Below are 17,965 nucleotides of genomic sequence, written 5' to 3' on the forward strand. Positions count from 1 at the left end.
CGGAAGATGTTGCAAAGGACAGAGAGAGATGAAAAAAGATGGGACAAAGTATAAAAGACAATTCATGAACGCCTATGGCATGAAATACTATGGCACTTAAAGAACAAGAAAATGCCCAATCAAATCGATAGAAACATTTTCTTTTGAAAAGACAGTGAAGAGCACACTCTATGGATAAAGTGCTCATTTTTTAAAGGATCAGAGATATAAAATCACCTTCACCTTGTTTGTTGTCAATGAATTGGCGCGCTTTGTTAAGCGAAAAAATATACTCGCTTTCAAAATATTTAGCCTCGAGGCATGAAAAGATATCAGTACCATGCTGGTATGACCAGTTTACACCATTTTGTTACCTCCACGGTATGAAACCGTACTGGTATCGACTTGGTTTTAATCCAGATTAACACCTTTACTTACATGCAGGCATGGTTCCAATATCAAATAAACTGATGGCCTAGAAACAATTGATATAATGCCCGTGTCATTCCATGCCGGTGTGTGATACCGACATCGTGAAAATGAGGTCTCAGCCTCGTGTAACTTGAAACCCCTGTCCGTCTTTCGTCTTCCTGGAGTTTCTTAGAATACTGGAGTAAGGTACCTTATTACAGGAAATTAACGAATCATGAAATTAACGCGGTTTGCCCCTCAACCGCGTTAATTTCATGAAGCGTTAATTTAGTGATACATTAATTTTGTGACAGTGTTAATATAATGAACGTTAATTTTGTGCAAAAATTGTAAAAAAAGGCAATTTTTTGGGATGCCTTCAGAGGTCAACAATCACAGCCAATAACAGATGCCCTTGAAGATTACAACCTTGTTACAGTCATGGTGCCAAAGAATTTGACCCACCTGCTCCAGCCTCTTGACCTAACAACAAACGGATCGTTCAAGAAAATGGAAAGGGCTGCCTTTAGAGATTACTTCACAAACACGATAACGAAGGAGCTTGAATCAGATCCCGAAAAAGATGTAACAACGATTGAAGTCGATCTCAAATTGTCAACCCTGAAGCCTATCCATGCTAAGTTAATGAATGAAATTTATCAACACTTTAAACAGACAGGTCGTCAGACAATTTTAAATGGATGGAAGTCAGCAGGGGTGGTTCGAGCCGTAGAGGGTGCCAGGAGGGGTGCGGTAGCAGAATTTAACCCTTTCGCATAACGAAAAAAAGAAAGTTTCAAAAAATGTTGTTTTTTATTCTACTTCCCCAATCCGCGTTAATTTCATGCACCCGCAATGTATTTTTTTTGTAAAACCGCGTTAATTTTATGATTCCAAAATGCACATTTTTCACAAACCCCGTTAATATTATGACGCATTAATTTCATGATTCGTTAATTTCCTGTAATAAGGTATGTAGTATCATAGCATTTCTATTCCTTAGTTGAACTAGGGGTATTTATTGGTTTCACACAGGGTGGGTCCTCCCACAAATCTTGTAGCCCTATTGAACAGTGATGTTCTCTCCCGTCCTAACCACCCACATTTAGTTTCTTGATACTAACTTGATATCTGTTCTTTTCTCAGTATAACCCTGAAAGCTTGGAATCTCTTTTCCATCATCGTGAAGCATTCTCATACCTTTATGCATCTTTATGCATTTTTTATGCCTTTAGGTAAAACTAGTGCATCAGCTTAAAGTGGGAAAAAGAGAACTTTTCTTGTCCATTCTCTCCCTAATATACATTACATTTCAGGTCTTTGGGTAACCTCTTTTTGTAAGAGGTTGGTGGTAGGTGGAGCAAATCACGCCAATGTACCAACCACCCAACTCTCTCTCTCCTCACAACAGAATTGCTGACCTGTATGCATGCTGTTCTGAAAGAGCAATTTTGCCCTACAATTTGTAGTGTGCCTCTAGACCCAACTCAGAAGGTTGATTATAATAAAGGGGTCTACTAGCAAATTCCAGGCTATGAAACTTTGTCTAGATCTAAAAGAATAGAATCCAACAAAGCACTGGCCGAGCTTCTTTTCATGTTCATGAATCAAAATAAAATATTAAATCCAAAGCTTGGTTTGAAAAAAGAGCTTCAATTGCAGTATAGGAGTATGTTGTCAGTGACCTTTAAATTTGACAGCAAAAAGGATGCTCTTCATTGATCTATGTCTTCAAAATAAATTCATGTTTGCATATTAAGGGACTTAGTGAGGTGACAGTGGAACTGTCACTATTGAAAGTTGAAGACAAACAGCATCTGACTTAAACTCTATTAAGGAAACTCCAATGCAACTTTTGATCACGTGTAGAAACAGGAATACGCCTGTGATAGGAAAAGCAGTGAGAAACAGCAATAAAACACAAAAATCCTTGAGGGCTTTCATAATTAACATTATTCCGCGTCTATTACAGTGCCTTTCTGGGAGACATAAATACCATCAAGAAATTTGCGGATGTCTTTATTCTTTACAGTGGTTGATTGTTGTATAAGAGCAGCTGAAACGAATAGAACCTTTTTTGAGACACAAATTCTTTCAGGAAATTTTTGTGTAAAATTAAAGTAATTTGGGGGAGATTTCATCATTGGCAAGTTAAAGGCATTGAGTCACAATAAAAGGAGAGGGTATAGCCTAAAGTACCTAAATACGCTGAGTCATGATTTTTGTGCTGCAATGCTATTGGTGGGTCTGACACTGATCAAATAACGTTGTCTGTACTAGTTTGCAAAACAGCTTCTGTCAATAGCAACTTATCAACAACTGATGCCAACATGGTATGAAACTACAGTGATCACGCCAAAAGCAAATGACCTCCTATAGAGAAGGCCTATTTACCATGACTCAATGCTTTAATCTTTGCACCATACATTTATCAGCAAAAAATTTTGCAAACATATCATGAAACCAGTATGAAAAATTACAAAAACTGGCTTTTAAGTAATCAGTATTATAGAACTAAAAAGGGAGGTTTAGAAAAGTTTTAAGCTATGGTCTGCCCAAATTGAAATCTCCCAATAAATCTTGCAGATTGGGTAGAAGATCATAAATGACAACACAGTCTTATCAACAGAAAAGGTACAAAATAACAAAATTTGAAAATTGAAACATGATTAAAAGCAATAAACTAAATGCAGTTACCTGATTGGGATACAAGTTCAAGGTCATTTCCCTCAAGAATGATTTCATCCTTAGCTCCCTGCTTGCATACAACACCAGATCTCATTTCAACAACTCTGGTGACGTTTTCGCCAAGGAAATTACGGATCTCTGCAACCTTTCCATCATTTGAGATGCTAATATTAATTGGGAAATGAGCATAAACAGACTTCATTTTGTACTGGTAGCCCTAAAAGTAAATGTAAAACATAACAATTAAATCTATTCAAAACATAAATTTACAAATATTCACAGCAAAGGGTCTTGGCAATTAAACTTTAATAAACTCAAGCATATTATATAGCATAATTCAAGCAAAATTCAATCACCAATCCATCAACTGTATAGAAGATATGGAACACATTTTGCTTTTCCGCCCTTTCTTTCTAATGCCACAAAGAGACCTTCTTCACATAAATAGCTCCTAATTTAAAATGGTCATTTATGCGTGATTCCATATAAAATCAACACAAAAAGGAAAAAATTCTAGCACAGCTATAAATTGACATAGATAAATTGACAAGATATCAACCACAGTAGATTTTGAGCTTGATACCACACCCCATTGTAGAGATATGGGTGTGTGACCATATTTAAGCTTATGTGAAGGGTTTCGGTCATTGATAAGCAACCCAGATGTAGTTAACATCTGGTAATATGTTCTCAAAACATTCATTACTGGTAAAACTTTATTTGGTACCATGACACCATATTAACAAATTCATGATTTCTCAGAAAGCAAAAAAATATAGAGGAGAAGCTATAACTATCAAACCAAAATGATAAAAAATAGAGAAGCAGACATTTATGTCTGGGTTGTTTATCATAGATGTCCAGAAACAAAATAAACATTTGGAATTGCCATATTATGAAGGATATGTTCACCCAAAATGGTCCATGGAGTTGTCATTGAGGTGGTTAAAAACCCTACTACCTTTAAAAAACCTTTTCCTTTCCAAAACGTTTAATGAAGTGCCATGCCATGGGCTTGCAAATACTTTCAAAATGTGCTACATAACTAAAACCAACCTTACTACCGTAGGGTTAAAAACCAACTGTAGGGTTAAAAACCAACCGTAGGGTTAAAAACCTTACTACCTTTAAAAAACTTTTTCCTTTCCAAAACGTTAAAAGGAGTGCCATGCCATGGGCTTGCAAATACTTTCAAAATGTGTAACAGAACTAAAACCAGTTCACAATGTTAGGCTAGCAGAATTTCAAGCAGAACTAGAAAGCTCAAAACATAAATTCTGCTATATCAAAAACAGTTTTAACTTTCAGTCTAAAATATGGCCCTCAATTAGAAATCTCTCTTCAGCAGGTCTGGCCTATCACTGCCTGGCATAACTGCGAAAAATATAGGAAATACTTACATAAATAACTCCTTTCATAAGATTTTCAATGTGACTGCAAATGGTCCTAAGGCAGGCAAGCTGCTTCTTTTTAGCAAACCACACATCAACTCGGATGATGTTTTTGGAGAGCCTTGTCAATTCCAGATTCAAATGATTGAAGTTTCTCTTCAAGATTCCACGTGGCCCTTTCACTGTGATGGATCTACCTTTTGTGAACACCTCCACTAAATGAACAAAATATTAAAAAATGTAAAACAATCAAAACACAAATAGAATTGCTCCAGATATTTGGTCTAAACCCCCAACCCTAAGATCTGCACCGAGAAAAACAAATCCCCTGTCAATATACAAGATGAATTCAGTTTTTTGGCTGGAGAGTCCCATTGAAGACTAAATAGAATTGATATGTTTTAGCAGAGTAATGTGGAACACCTAATGAGTGCTTTCTTTGGAGGCAGCATTTATACAAAGAATTGGTGAATTCTGGGATGGTAGGTTAAAATGTCCAAAATTTTGTGTAATTTTCATATGGAATATATAAGGAGCATATTTTTTAAACAAGATTAGGCTTAAACCATCACCAGTTCATGTCAGTTGCATTGACAAGAAAAGCAATCTTCAAAAAAATCTATCTACAAAAAAGATCATCAACAAGGACCAGATTTTGAAGTAGAATGTTTGAAAACCAAAAGAAAAAGAGCTTCTTTTGACAACATAACTGGTGATGCAGCTCATGTCAGTTGCATTGACAAGAAAAGCTATCTACAAAAAAGACTATCAACAAGGACCAGATTTTGAAGTAGAATGTTAGAAAATTAACAGAAAAAGAACTTCTCTTGACAACATAACTGGTGAAAACCTGAGGATATCAATAAAAGCACAGCAGTTTTCAAACAAGAGTAAGAAATACAATGTGCAAAGACCATTACAGGGGCTAAATTTTAGAGAAGGTTTTGAAGAAGGATACTTTGAGCTACACTGTTTCAATTTAAAATTTAATCCCATTTTGAAGAGCCATTCAGAGTTAGGACCTAAATGCAGGCATTCTTTCTTTTCTTTTTTTAGGAATAAGTAAGTCAAATTTGGTGAATCAATCAGTTTTACAAGTAATTTACCTACTTTGAGTCAGACTGTTACAATATGACTTTGCATACTAGCTACCTCATGATATATAAAACGGCCTTTATATGTCAAGAAGTTCCCTTCTTTCTTTAATGAACAATTTAAAAGAAACACACCTTGAGATGGAATGTTAATCTTCTCTGTTGCAAGGATTGTCTTCATTGTTGCGGTTGTTGTTCCTAAAAATAGCTACCAGTTCTTACTATTTGTATATTTGAAGTACAATGTTTTAACATATAACTCAAAAATAGTACTTTTCTTGGTGTGCAATGCATACTTTTATAACTGTTCTTTTTACCCATATTCAAACAATCCTTGTTCTAGCACAGAACCCCACAATACATGTCACCAGTAGCAGGAAAAAAAGAAACAAATTAAATCCAGAATTTTATCATATTACTGAACATCCACTAGGAACCATTGAATCAGAACATATAGTATTAGGGTAGGCCCGGATAATGCCAGAAGCTGGGCAATCATGTACAAATCTACTTGGGAATACTTTTTGCATCTGTCATGAACATGAAATAAAAAGATTTTTAAAAGCATGTTTTGGTACCCTTTATGTTTGCTTTATTCTCTTCAAGAGCCCTATTATTGTGTGCTTTAGAATAAATGTGTTTTGAATGCATTTTGGTGAAGTGAGTGGGCCTAAATTTCCTTGATTTTATGATCTTGGGCATCAGGAAAAGCGCAATGTTTTTGTTGTGACTTCATACTATGATTGATTGAATGAGGTATCCTCATCACAGGGCACAATTCTGAGATTCCCAAATATCCCTGGACAAAGTATATTGCAGATGGGCAATCTCGAACAGCTAAGGGGATGTTTCCCCAGAAAATGACATGGCCAGAAAATTTTGATAAACCCTATACCGGTGGAATAAATTAGCCCTACTCCCAGAAAGAGGAGGCAAGAAAACAATGAATATTACAAGTTTGGACACCACAGTGGGTTTTCTGTCAGAGCTTATTATTGTTCAGCCTTTAACAAGAGTACATGTTTAACAAGAGCACCATTTTCCACACTAGAATCAAACTCTTGAATTATCCCTGGCCTTATTTCACATTCTTATCTAGATCGCCAAAACTGGATTGTGTTTAATCTGCCTGTCCATCATTACCCATGAATGTCGGTCATTACCCACATGGAGTGATTAGCACAGATTTCAGAAAATTGTCAAAACCATTTAAATGCAAAAAAATTAATTCATCACAAAATTTCCTTAAAGATCAGGTTTCCTCAGAACAAACCATGTTATGGAAAAGAAGTAGTGGTAATGGCAGAGTGGCAAAACAAACAAAGGCATTCTGCATTACTGATGAGTTCCCTACACCTGACAACTTGAACCTCTGATTAACCCCCACTGATTCTCTATTCCCCTTGAACATTCGGTTTAGTCTAACAAAATGGTAGTTTATATTGTGAATACACCAATAGAAGCTATCTGAGTCATTGTCTATAACACTCACCAGTGAAAGGTGATGTTTGAGCTGGAAAAAGTCATCATTATAGAGTTTGGCACAATCTGGGTTGTCTAAAAGATGTTGACTGATGGCAGATTCACTTGTTTCAACAGTGTTTCTAGACCTACAAGATCGAAGAGGCTGTTCCCTTCTAGGAGGCTGTTCTCTTCTAGGAGGCTGTTCTGGCCTATTTTGATCCACAACTGGGTATATATTTTCCATTGTGTTCTTTCGGAACCTTATTCTGACGTTTTATGCTCTTAGAAGAGTCAGACGAAAAAGCTTCTAGTATGTCATAAAATGTTTGCTTTTTTTGAAGCCATTTTCAAATCCAGTAAATTTACGAGCCAGACTGCAGAGTATGGCAAGTGCACAATCAAGAAATTTTGTCTAAAATATCCCTGCACGCCTGGTAGAGTGTGGCATTTTGAGATCTGGGTGTGCCTTTGGCTTAGGGCAAATTAAGAATCATGTTTCCTCAAGATCAACATATTCTTGCATTGGTTTCATACATGAAAACAATTATCAATAATATTTATTTTCTTATCTACACTGATGTTATGTACATTATACACAATTGAACCACACACTTTTACCAAAGTGCACACTATAAATTTTGCTCTGGTTCCCCCTTCCCCCGAGTCTTTGTTGGAACCTACCCTACTCTGCACTTTGGCTTACGAACAAATGAAAGAAGTTGTCCAACCTGATAAATCCATTTTAAAACTATCAACATAGTATATAGATAGGCTGCTGGTTATCTATCTATATTTAAACTTTAAACAGCATGTTTTGTAACCTATTTATCAAAGAGCAAAAATCATTTCTAGAGATGACACAAAAAGTGTGTTAAATATAGTAAGATAACATTACTGCGTGTAAACTTTTTGTTAATTTAGGTAAAATTCAAAGAGAAACTTTGAGACGTAAGGCTCAGTTTGTAGACCAGACTTATAGAATTTAAAGAAATGGAGAAAGTTTAAACTATTTGGAACAGTGATCATGTATGCAGATAAAGACTGCACTACTCAGGGCAGGCTTCAAAAGTCTGCTAATAAAATTAAAAATAAACTTCTAGGGTATGTAAAAAAAAGACGAGATAAATTTCAAAGTAAAATTGCCTACAGAACACTTAAATTGACCAAATCGTCATTTAAGTTCTTCCTCGGAAATAAGCATTCTTGGTCGAAATTTCATCGGACAAGACAGTCCAGTTTAAGATAAAAAACACTGACGGGCAAACAACCTATGAACTATTATGGGAAACAATTAACATGAATTGCATCTAGACATACCACAATTGACAAAATCTTATAATCGCAGTAGTCAAATACCATTAAAATACAAAGATTCGGGTGGATTTCAACAAACCTTCGCTTCAACCTTCGCCTTGATTCAGGCCTTCGAAAAGAAAGGTTTGCTGAAGTAGCCTCGATAATTTTGGATATTTTCTCTAAACGAGGCTACTACACCGCCATCTTGGAAAAATATTCACGAACAATAAACATTTCCATTTCGCCGACTTTTCGGACGAACAACGATGTTCTGAATTTGTTTCCAACAGTACGTTGTTTTCATTGTAATCTAGGGTATTTCATGGTTGTCGAATCATTTAGCAGAACTTCGCGATGAAAGTCGAAAGTTGTTTTGATGAGAGTTCACGTGATCACCCCGGTTCGCCTCCATCGGTTCGCGCCTGTCCAATCATCCATTACTGTACTGTATGTGTTGTACTGCAACTACGGTAGAGGTAGTAAGCAGTTCGTTGATTTTTATTACTTTTACTACACAGTCTTCAGCGTGATTCAATATTATTTTTTTCAAAATAAATATTTGTATGCGTAATTCCCGTATGTGGCCAGAGATTTTTCCAGAGTCATAAACTGTTTTTCACTTTGACTTAACATCTGACAAAGCCAGCAGAAGTGAAAGTGGAAGACTTAAATTTTGATTCTAGGTAGTCATGTTCGGGACAGGGCAAGTAGCAATTTTTTAATAGATCATGGTGGAGCTCATGTACCATATGACAAAGATATCCAACATTGACTAACCATTTTCCATTTTATTTCTATTGTTTATTGGTGTATGTCTGGTGTGGGCTTTACAGGGATTCCAGTTCCACCCTGAACTGTGCAACTTTATCTTTAAGGCCTCCACGAAAATTCTCATAAAAAGTCTTCTGGCCTGGCAGAAGTAGACACTTTGCTTTTTTATTCACTTTATTTAATGTTGGTTTACACAATAATAGCTAATAAACAGCTAATAAACACCAACTATTGAAAGGGTAAAAATAGCTTCACAACTCCTATAAAAAGTAGAAACAATAGTGGTGTGAGGATGGCTCTGTGGTTAGCATGACAGACTACAGAACTAAGAGTCTAGGGTTTGTGTCTCTAACGTGAACAGACTTTAACTTAGAGCCTTTAACTCAGGTGTAGGAATCACAAGAGGAAGTCACATAAAAATGAAGAACCAGAACACTGCTCAAGGGGATCGGCTTCTCTGTGTCCTATAAACCATCAGATACTAGGTAGTAACAAATACAAATTTGAGATGTTTCCAATGTGTAGCTTAGTTGAAGAATTTATGTACTTTTTAGCAAACTCTTGATGAAATACAAGTCATTGAAACCCATTTAGAATATCTTAACAAATATTGCCAGAAAAATTTGATGCCAGCCAAAGCTGGGGACTATAGGAAAGTTGCCCCTCCCGATGCATATACTATAAACCAGAGGTGGGTACAACATAGGCATGAAATACTCTCCATGCATAATTTAGGGAAAATGAGTGGGTAAAAGTCAAATTTTGAGATCTGCCATGCAACTCAAATTAAATTTGCTTGTGGCACAGGTAGGGTTGGAAATTTCAATATAAGGTGCTCAGAAAACATTTTGCCACATTGGAAATGGAGAAATAAAAGCCCTTGTGGCTTCCCAGGAGCTTTGCCCCTGCCTAGTAATACGGCTAAAAGGAGTTTCTTTCTCATAGATTTCAAAACTGCTCAGCTAAAAATTAGAGACAGTGAACAACTAAATGAAAAATATATGGTTTGCCATTTGAATATCTATCAATACTAATTTGTCACTAAAATTCATACAAAGCTATGAAATATTATGTAGTGAAAATGTTTATAAGTATTTTCTTAACAGCATTTATTTTAATTCAACCATTAGCAAATGAACCCTGAAATATTACTATAAATAATAAACCCTCTATAAATATAAATTTACAATACCAGTCAGTTTATTATAGGAAAAGAAAACGCAGTAAGGCTGAGTGTGTCTCTATACCAGGAAATTTTCAGAAAAATAAACCAAACCACCTCAAAATTATATAAAATGGACAATAAACAGAACATGTGGATATTTGCAGATGGCTAATTTGAAAAATATTTCTTTGATGTGAGTGATGGTTCCTATCAACAAAAGGCTGATGGGAAATTTATTTTCCTTAAGATTAAAATTGTTGTTAATATTGATCTTAACTAAAGTAATTTGGGTACATAAATGGTTTTTATATATTATATATATAAATATTAAATTGTCATTGAAAGACTGATTCTGTTTTTTGACCCATAAGTCACTTGAAATACTCTGAGGTCCTTAATAGAAGGGGACCCCCTTCTTATTAATTTTAATATGCAATGATTCATATCCCTTATTTCATTTGTCCTTTGTTCTTTCAGGTGTGAATTTCTGTAAAGTTTTTCTTAAATGAAGAGGTTGCATTGTACAAAAGTTTTAACATAGAAAAGTAGTAGTAAAACATCCAAAAAAATTTACATAGGCCTGGCTGATGTAAACAATGATAATTAGCCTGCTCATTTGAGTAATACAACAATGCATTATAACATGGTGATAATTGTCATTTTGCTATTGATTGTATTCAGAAGAAAATCTCCTTTGACCCCAAAAAAGAATCATCACATGATTTTTCAGATTTTTCACATTCGGGCCCCCCACTTACTAGAACCCCTGGCTTATTAATTTTTTGAAAAATTTCTGACTCCCACAACTATCAAGACCTCCTTTTCTATTAAGGACCTTAGAGTAGTTTGCCCTGCACAAAAGATTTAACTAGTATTAGATACATTGATTTTGCATTATGAAAGTTTTTGATAGCATCAATTCTTGTTTACCATGGAAGCTCCAAAATATTATATTTTTTGTTTATCATTGGTTTGGGTACCTTAATTGAGTAATTTTATTTCTTTTTACTTGGCCAAACTCTCAATAGTTCCCACCATCTAAAAAGTATATCAACATAAACAGAGTTGTCCCAAAGCTTGGTAGAAATTAGCTTGTTGCATTTGCCACAAAAAAGGCTGTACAACTTGCACACAGTCCTAAACAACAAATACAAAATAATATAGTACCCATCAAAATGTAGCCAGTAGTGATAACCCAGAATGCAAACAAATAAAGGGTTGGGTGACAATAGTTCCATGGTTGGTGTTTTGGTGGTACAAAATGGGGCTTATATTTTGAGTAAACCCAAATGCTACCAGCAATAAACCAGATAAACAGAAACAGATTCAACACTCCATCGACAAATTTAGCAAGCATTGGCTGATCATCATCAGAGTCATCACTGGTATCTTCTTGTGCAGCTCTTTGGCACAACACTGCAACTGTTTTCAGCATTCCAAATGCTCCTCCAACAATAAGGTATATGGGTATAAAGGGCTCAATGGGACAGTCATTTTTGTACTGCGCACCTAGTGAATATCAGAAGAAATGTTAGCAGAAAAAAAAGGTATGGGCTTATAACTTTAGATATCTTTGAAGACTGTACCTCAGGCTTAGCAGATCCCTTTCAATTGTAAACTTTTTACCAAGCATGTCAAAATTTAAAAAAATATGTGTGAATAAAGAAAAGGTCACAATAGCTGTCTGCTCAACAGACTCCAAGGAGTGCCTGTGGCGAGAAATCGCTGAAAATATAGCAAATAAGAAACACTGCAATGCGACGAGAATGAACACATAAATTAATGAAGGTTAATATTTCGCCCCGGCATATGGGGCTTCATCAGAGCAAAAGACTTTGCTACAACTTATTGAGTTGCCTGTTGAAAGTTTTTCCCAACACTCTGTATTTGTCTTACACTTGAGCACCATTTGGTCTGTATATTTTAATTTAAAAAAATTTCACAAGTTTTAAGATAAATAATGCATTTTGGTGTATATTGAAGATATTCCGTATCAAACATTGTTACCAAAGGTCAAGTTCAGACTTACCTATAATTACCATTGTAGCTGGCAGTGCAAGGAGAAGCATGAGGGAGGCAGTGCAACCAACTGTAAAATATAAAATCAAATTGTTTCAAACAATTTCTTCGTGTACAGAATTTAGAATGATAAACAAACAAAGCAAGGGAATGTAAATTTTGATAGGAAAATTTTAATTGACCTATAACGGATGAGCTATCTAAGAGATACGATTTTACTTGATATTAGTTACTTTTAGTGATTTTGCTCAAATGATATTAATTACAATTTCATTTTTCATATTAAACTGAGGTTTTAGCTGACAAAATATTACAATATCCACAACAAGACATTTTGATCAAATGAACAGAGCATAATGATAGAGATGTTTACGCTTTGAATTCCCATGTGTACCAAAACTGTCATCACAACTTGCATATATAACAACAACAAAAACTTCGGCCTTTACAGAACTCTAAGGTCAACAACATTTCTGATGTAAAATTCTGTGTCAAAATTTGTCATAATACTTTCTAACAAAACACCAAGTGTACATACTTGTTCCAAGGAAAGTATGAATGGATTTTTTGAAGAAACCAACAGCATTTCCAGGGCTTTCTTTTGCATCTTTAAGCTGGCTGAAAATGGATTCATAAGTTGGTGGAAATCCATCCTCTTCCCAAACTGGCTGCTCCATGCTGCTTTCATCTTCACTATAAACTTTCTCACTAGAATGGCTCAGTAACTTTGATGGCTTTGTCATCTTTTCAGAAGCTAGAGTTTCCTTTCAAAAAAGTAACATATGTTTCATTGAAAAAAAATTGATAAAAAAGAGCTAGTTCCCTATTTACCCCCTTGACACAATTTATATCAGTTGCAAAGATGAATAGTTGACCATACACATTTGAAGTCTACTGCCCTCTATTGAAGAGGAAATACCCCTTGAGAAACCTTCAGGCTGATGGCTTTCAAAGCTGCCTCTACTGAGCTGCAAACTTGCTTTGAATGCACAATGCTTCTTCTCAATATATTTTGCAAAACAAGAGATACAGATTATATCGCAGTAATTATGTAGCATTGACAAAAATTTGTTTAATTCAAGCTGGTTAACAAAAAAGAGAAAGTATAACAAAGTAATCAATTTACTATAAAAGTAACAATGCCGAAGCAAAGAAATGAAAAATCAAAATAGCAAGTGAACAGCTTAGGAACAAACAAAAGCTAGAATGTATTACTATGAAATGTAAACTTACAAGGTACTGTGCTAAAATTAATTGGAGAAAGATCAGTTCCTTAATCCTTGAAATTCAAAAACAGTAAACAAAAACTCCCATAACTTATAAACTCTATTCGTGCCATTTTTACAGCTGTTTGTTAGGTCTGGTGTTGGTGGTTGTTTGCATAGAACAGCATTTAATTGCATTGAGGTCTCTATATATACACTATAAGAAAACTTAAAACAAAGATAATCTTCTTGAATAATTGAAAAAAACTTCTAACGTGTAAAACAAACCATTTCGTTTCTTTGTAGGTTTTATAAACCTAATTTGAAGACCCGCCTTCAGCCATTATTCTGCTGCTTTTAGGCCCAAACAAACCTTAAACACACTTAAATTTCGCTTAGTGTGTCTTGTAGTTTAAACGATTGCTGTTAGTGGCAAAAACAGCATTTGTGGCCTTCGACTTTCTATTACTCTTGTCAGGCCACTAGCCTCTTCGACTAAAGTTTTTACCACGTATCAGTGATCGCAGCCTCGCGCGTAGAATGACGGGTGACCATGTGTACACTGTTTGTCATTTGCTACGGATGAAGTATTCAGGAGTTGACCCAAGACAAAGTGCCTGTACAAAACAGCCATTTCATGCATCATTCTTGTGGTAAATGCGGAAATCAGTATAGGAGTCATCTACAAAAGCATTTTAAAATGAGTCCATCCTTGAGCCAGCTACAGTAGACTTCTCACAACCGCTTCTCAAACAGAGACAGTTATATCCAAGAATAGGATAAACAATATAGCATCTTTCCTGACTGGCATTGATACCGGGCAGCTTCTACAACAATTGTGACATATAACACAATAAGACATTCCACCAGCACCATCTCATCTGCCTATCCTGAGCCTCACATGTGACCCTTTTTCTTGATGAAATAGGCGCTCCACAGGGGTCCTTACTAGGCCCCATACTTTTTACAACACCCATCTAAGGACTGCGTCTTCAGAAAATTTTTCTCTAGGGTCTCTTGTCAGTGGCGGAAATTAATTTTTAAGGTGGAAGGGGGAGGAGGCCCTGAGAGCTGTTGTTTGGGGTTGGGGGTTTATTTATGAAAGCTTGATTAAATGAAATTTGATAAACTTTGTCTTAGCATAGTTTCATTCTCACACGTTGCACGACAACTCGAAGTTGGACTTTGGAGAGGAAAGGTTTTTCCTTTGCGACCCTGCCCACCCAACCCATGTCTAGAAATTTTCAGGGGTTTTTATTTGAAAGCATGTTGACTTTCTACTTCTTTTTTTCGTTCATTAGTTAATGGCCGTATGGCTTGCGACTTTTTGCATGAACAAAGTGCTGCTAGTCGGCGGAAGAAGGCCATTGTTCTTTTTCTCAACCCCCTCAAAAACGGTTGGGGTTTTATTTATGGCCGTCTTTGCGATTGGCGCACCGACAGCCCAAAAATAAATGGTTCAAATGAGGAGAGAACACCACCTTCAGTCGTTTCAGGCACCGCGGAGCGTTGAGAAAAGTGGGGGGTTTTGTCCTGGTTTTGTTGATGCAGAGTATACATTTTTTCAAGAACTTTTTAAAAGCGGTGGCACGTTTCTACGTCGATAGCTGTAGTGTGGCTTTGCTTTATATTTAAGTCAGGACCCTAAACTGGAGGGGCGATCAGTGAAAACAAAGTTTCCTCTTACCCCGTAGCCCAATTGTGGCAAACATTTTGCTGACGCTGTTTTACTTGTGTACTTTGGTTCAGTATATTTGTTGAATCTAAAGGTTTTATCGATATAATAAGTTAAGCTGTTTTTATTCTTTTATTTAGCAAATGATAGTAGGAAGACGAAGACACCCCTGCCCCCTTGCGGCGCGGGCCCTTTTTGCAGCAGCAACAACAAGATTCAGTCCCAAGATGAAACAAGTTTTCATGAGAGGGGCCTATTTGGGAATTGGAATAGTAAGTGGTGTAGTAAGTAAAAGTATATTCGACAGACTAAGCTATAAAGAAGAAGACATTTTATCAAGGTCTGATTCTAGAGATATCGCTGGAAGGTATGGATTTCCAAGCCGGACAGAGACGTTAAGGTACAAGAACTATGTGGTTGGTTATAACAGTTGTCATAAAACCCCTGCTTGGGTATTTCAAACTTTGACTCGAGAAAACTTAAGTGGTGATGCAAAAAGGGACACTTGTGCATTTAAAAAAGACACCAGAATTGATAAAAGATTCTCAGCTAGTGATGAAGATTACATAAAAAGTGGGTTCTCCAAGGGACACATGGCACCTGCAGGTTTGTTTTTAGCTTTAAAACCCAACGCCTTTTCTTACTTTCATTTATCATGATTGAACATCGTCTGATAGATTTGGTATGGCTATTTAACAGATAGATTGCCTCGCAGGTCTTGCTTTCCTCTGTGCTTTTGCAAATGAAAGATCTAAATGCAAAAAAAATTCATGATTCATACACAAAATAGTTGCACTATGACTTGGCTTTGGTAGAAATTGAACCCTGAATCAGAGTATAGGGTTTTCAACATGTTCTCACATAAGGGACCTTAAATAAAAGTATGTATATAATTACATATAATATTTTATTGCTTTAGGCGTTTAGTATTGTTAAATTGTATTTAGGGTTGGTTGGTGATAGAAATGAAATGAATTGAAATACTGCAGCATATGGCTTGCATACAAAGAGGCTCAAAATTCAGAATGGAATATTGTTACAAGAAGAGGGACCATTTGTTCCTAACATGTTAAGGATGCATTGCAGTATACATGTTTATGTAAAAAGTTTATATCAATTTAGGAGCTGAATTGCTGAATGCACCTATTAAAGTATGCTGAAGCCAAACTCAAAATTCCCCAGGTAATATATGATAGTTGAAGTCTATCAGAGAAGGTTATGCTACTCTCTAGATTCATTAAAAAGGAAAATTTAGTATATATTCAGTTTAACATATTCATTTTTATTTGCTTTTTATTTGTAGGTGATTACAAGTCAAGTCAGACTGAAATGGAAGAAACTTTCTATTTCACAAATGTTGTTCCCCAGAATTTTGCCAACAATTCAGGACTTTGGTTAAAACTTGAGAGGTTTTGCAGAAAGCTGACAAAGAATTATTCAAAAGTTTATATTGTCTCTGGACCTCTTTTTCTAGCAAAAAATAGCCCAGATGATGGAAGAAAGTTCATAAAATACCAGGTAGATTAGGGATTTGTTTTAATTGATTACATTGATTACATTGATACTGGTGACTTTCAAGACATGCTATACCTGAGCCAAGCTGAAATATTTAGCCTTGTAACATTTTGTATTCTTTGAAAAATATAATTGCTTATGATGCTCTAATGACTTCCTTTCTTGTCAAAACTGCAGATTAACTGTGAAGGAAATAATTGTTTGTAGAAATTTTAGTTTCTGTCAATTTTTTGTTTTTGTTTCTGTGTCTGAAGTTTCACCACATTTTAGCAAAACTTTCCAATCCTTATCTTAAAATTTAACTTTTGAAAAAATAATTATTGTGATATATGTTGAAAGTACATATTATTTGTTTAGGTCATAGGCCCAAAAGAGGTTGCTGTTCCTACTCATCTTTACAAGGTCGTCATGGTTGAGAAGGAAGGGAAGCCTGTCGCCATTGAAGCATTTGTGGTTCCAAATGTGCCAGTTTCAGATTACAAGAACCTCAGAGAATTTTCTTTCCCATTAGACACTTTAGAAACAAAATTAGGTTTTACAATTTTTCCAAAATTAGCAAAAGAAGCTTTGTCTCGATTATGTGATATTGAGAAGTGTCAATTGCTATCAAAGGAGATAATAGACATGAATAAAATTGTGAAGTCAGTCTGAAGGACTTAATGGGGTTTGAGCAACATAGAAACTTGCCTTTTTAATCATAAATTAATATGGCTCTTGCATAATCCCCTTTTTGTTTCAGAAAGTGTGTCATGCACTGGAAACAAAGTTATAAGACCAAAGTGAGGATAAGATTGTCAATGCTCTATTTGAAGTCTACTCACCAACTAGGGGTGCACAAAACAGAATGTTTGCCCAAAACGTTTATTTATGCACACTGACTTTGCTCTTTGTTTGCAAAGACCTCTTTGCACAGGAAAAACCATTGTCCTCTAAACCCTTTCTCTCATCTTATAATTCCATCTGATTTAGGTTCACTGTAAGTTAATTCCCTTTGGTTTTAGCCTATGTCATGATCTGAAAAACGTCTACCATTGCACTTTATTGCCAAATCTTGGTTGACTTTTTAGTCTTGATTTGCAAAGGCTCTTGGTTGCTCAGGCCCCTTTTAATTAAATCTTTAACAAATTGCTTTGTGCTTTCAATCCTACAACTTTAAACCTATGTATTTTATAAAAAATTTATTGGAAATGTTTTATGAAGGTTTTCTTATGCTCAAGCCTTTGATTCAGTTTCACCGGCTTGCTTTTTACGATTTTCTTTGAAGTATTTGGCCTAATTTTAAAAAAGGGTGC

General features: G+C 35.6%; 3 protein-coding genes across 3 annotated transcripts; 1 reads left to right on the forward strand and 2 right to left on the reverse strand.

The window, feature by feature from the left end:
• Window positions 1-2,317: 2,317 nt before the first annotated feature.
• LOC135686637 (large ribosomal subunit protein uL6) lies at window positions 2,318-8,510 on the reverse strand. The gene is made up of 5 exons (XM_065202907.2): window positions 8,421-8,510; window positions 5,699-5,761; window positions 4,479-4,684; window positions 3,088-3,295; window positions 2,318-2,446 (listed from the first exon to the last, which is right to left on the reverse strand). The coding sequence occupies exons 2-5, from the start codon at window positions 5,742-5,744 to the stop codon at window positions 2,343-2,345; spliced, it is 564 nt and encodes a 187-aa protein (XP_065058979.2). The 5' UTR covers window positions 5,745-5,761; window positions 8,421-8,510; the 3' UTR covers window positions 2,318-2,342.
• Window positions 8,511-10,098: 1,588 nt separating this feature from the next.
• On the reverse strand, window positions 10,099-14,376 carry LOC135686635 (transmembrane protein 272). Its single transcript, XM_065202905.2, has 4 exons — window positions 13,772-14,376; window positions 12,817-13,042; window positions 12,289-12,348; window positions 10,099-11,768 (listed from the first exon to the last, which is right to left on the reverse strand). Exons 1-4 carry the CDS (start codon window positions 13,772-13,774, stop codon window positions 11,347-11,349), a joined length of 711 nt encoding a protein of 236 aa, XP_065058977.1. The 5' UTR covers window positions 13,775-14,376; the 3' UTR covers window positions 10,099-11,346.
• A 747-nt stretch (window positions 14,377-15,123) lies between these two features.
• On the forward strand, window positions 15,124-17,864 carry LOC135686639 (nuclease EXOG, mitochondrial). Its single transcript, XM_065202909.2, has 3 exons — window positions 15,124-15,764; window positions 16,462-16,676; window positions 17,031-17,864. Exons 1-3 carry the CDS (start codon window positions 15,302-15,304, stop codon window positions 17,322-17,324), a joined length of 972 nt encoding a protein of 323 aa, XP_065058981.2. The 5' UTR covers window positions 15,124-15,301; the 3' UTR covers window positions 17,325-17,864.
• Window positions 17,865-17,965: the final 101 nt, after the last annotated feature.

Source organism: Rhopilema esculentum, chromosome 6, assembly GCF_057945365.1.
Source record: "Rhopilema esculentum isolate cy_ngs chromosome 6, ASM5794536v1, whole genome shotgun sequence".
NCBI lineage: Eukaryota > Metazoa > Cnidaria > Scyphozoa > Rhizostomeae > Rhizostomatidae > Rhopilema > Rhopilema esculentum.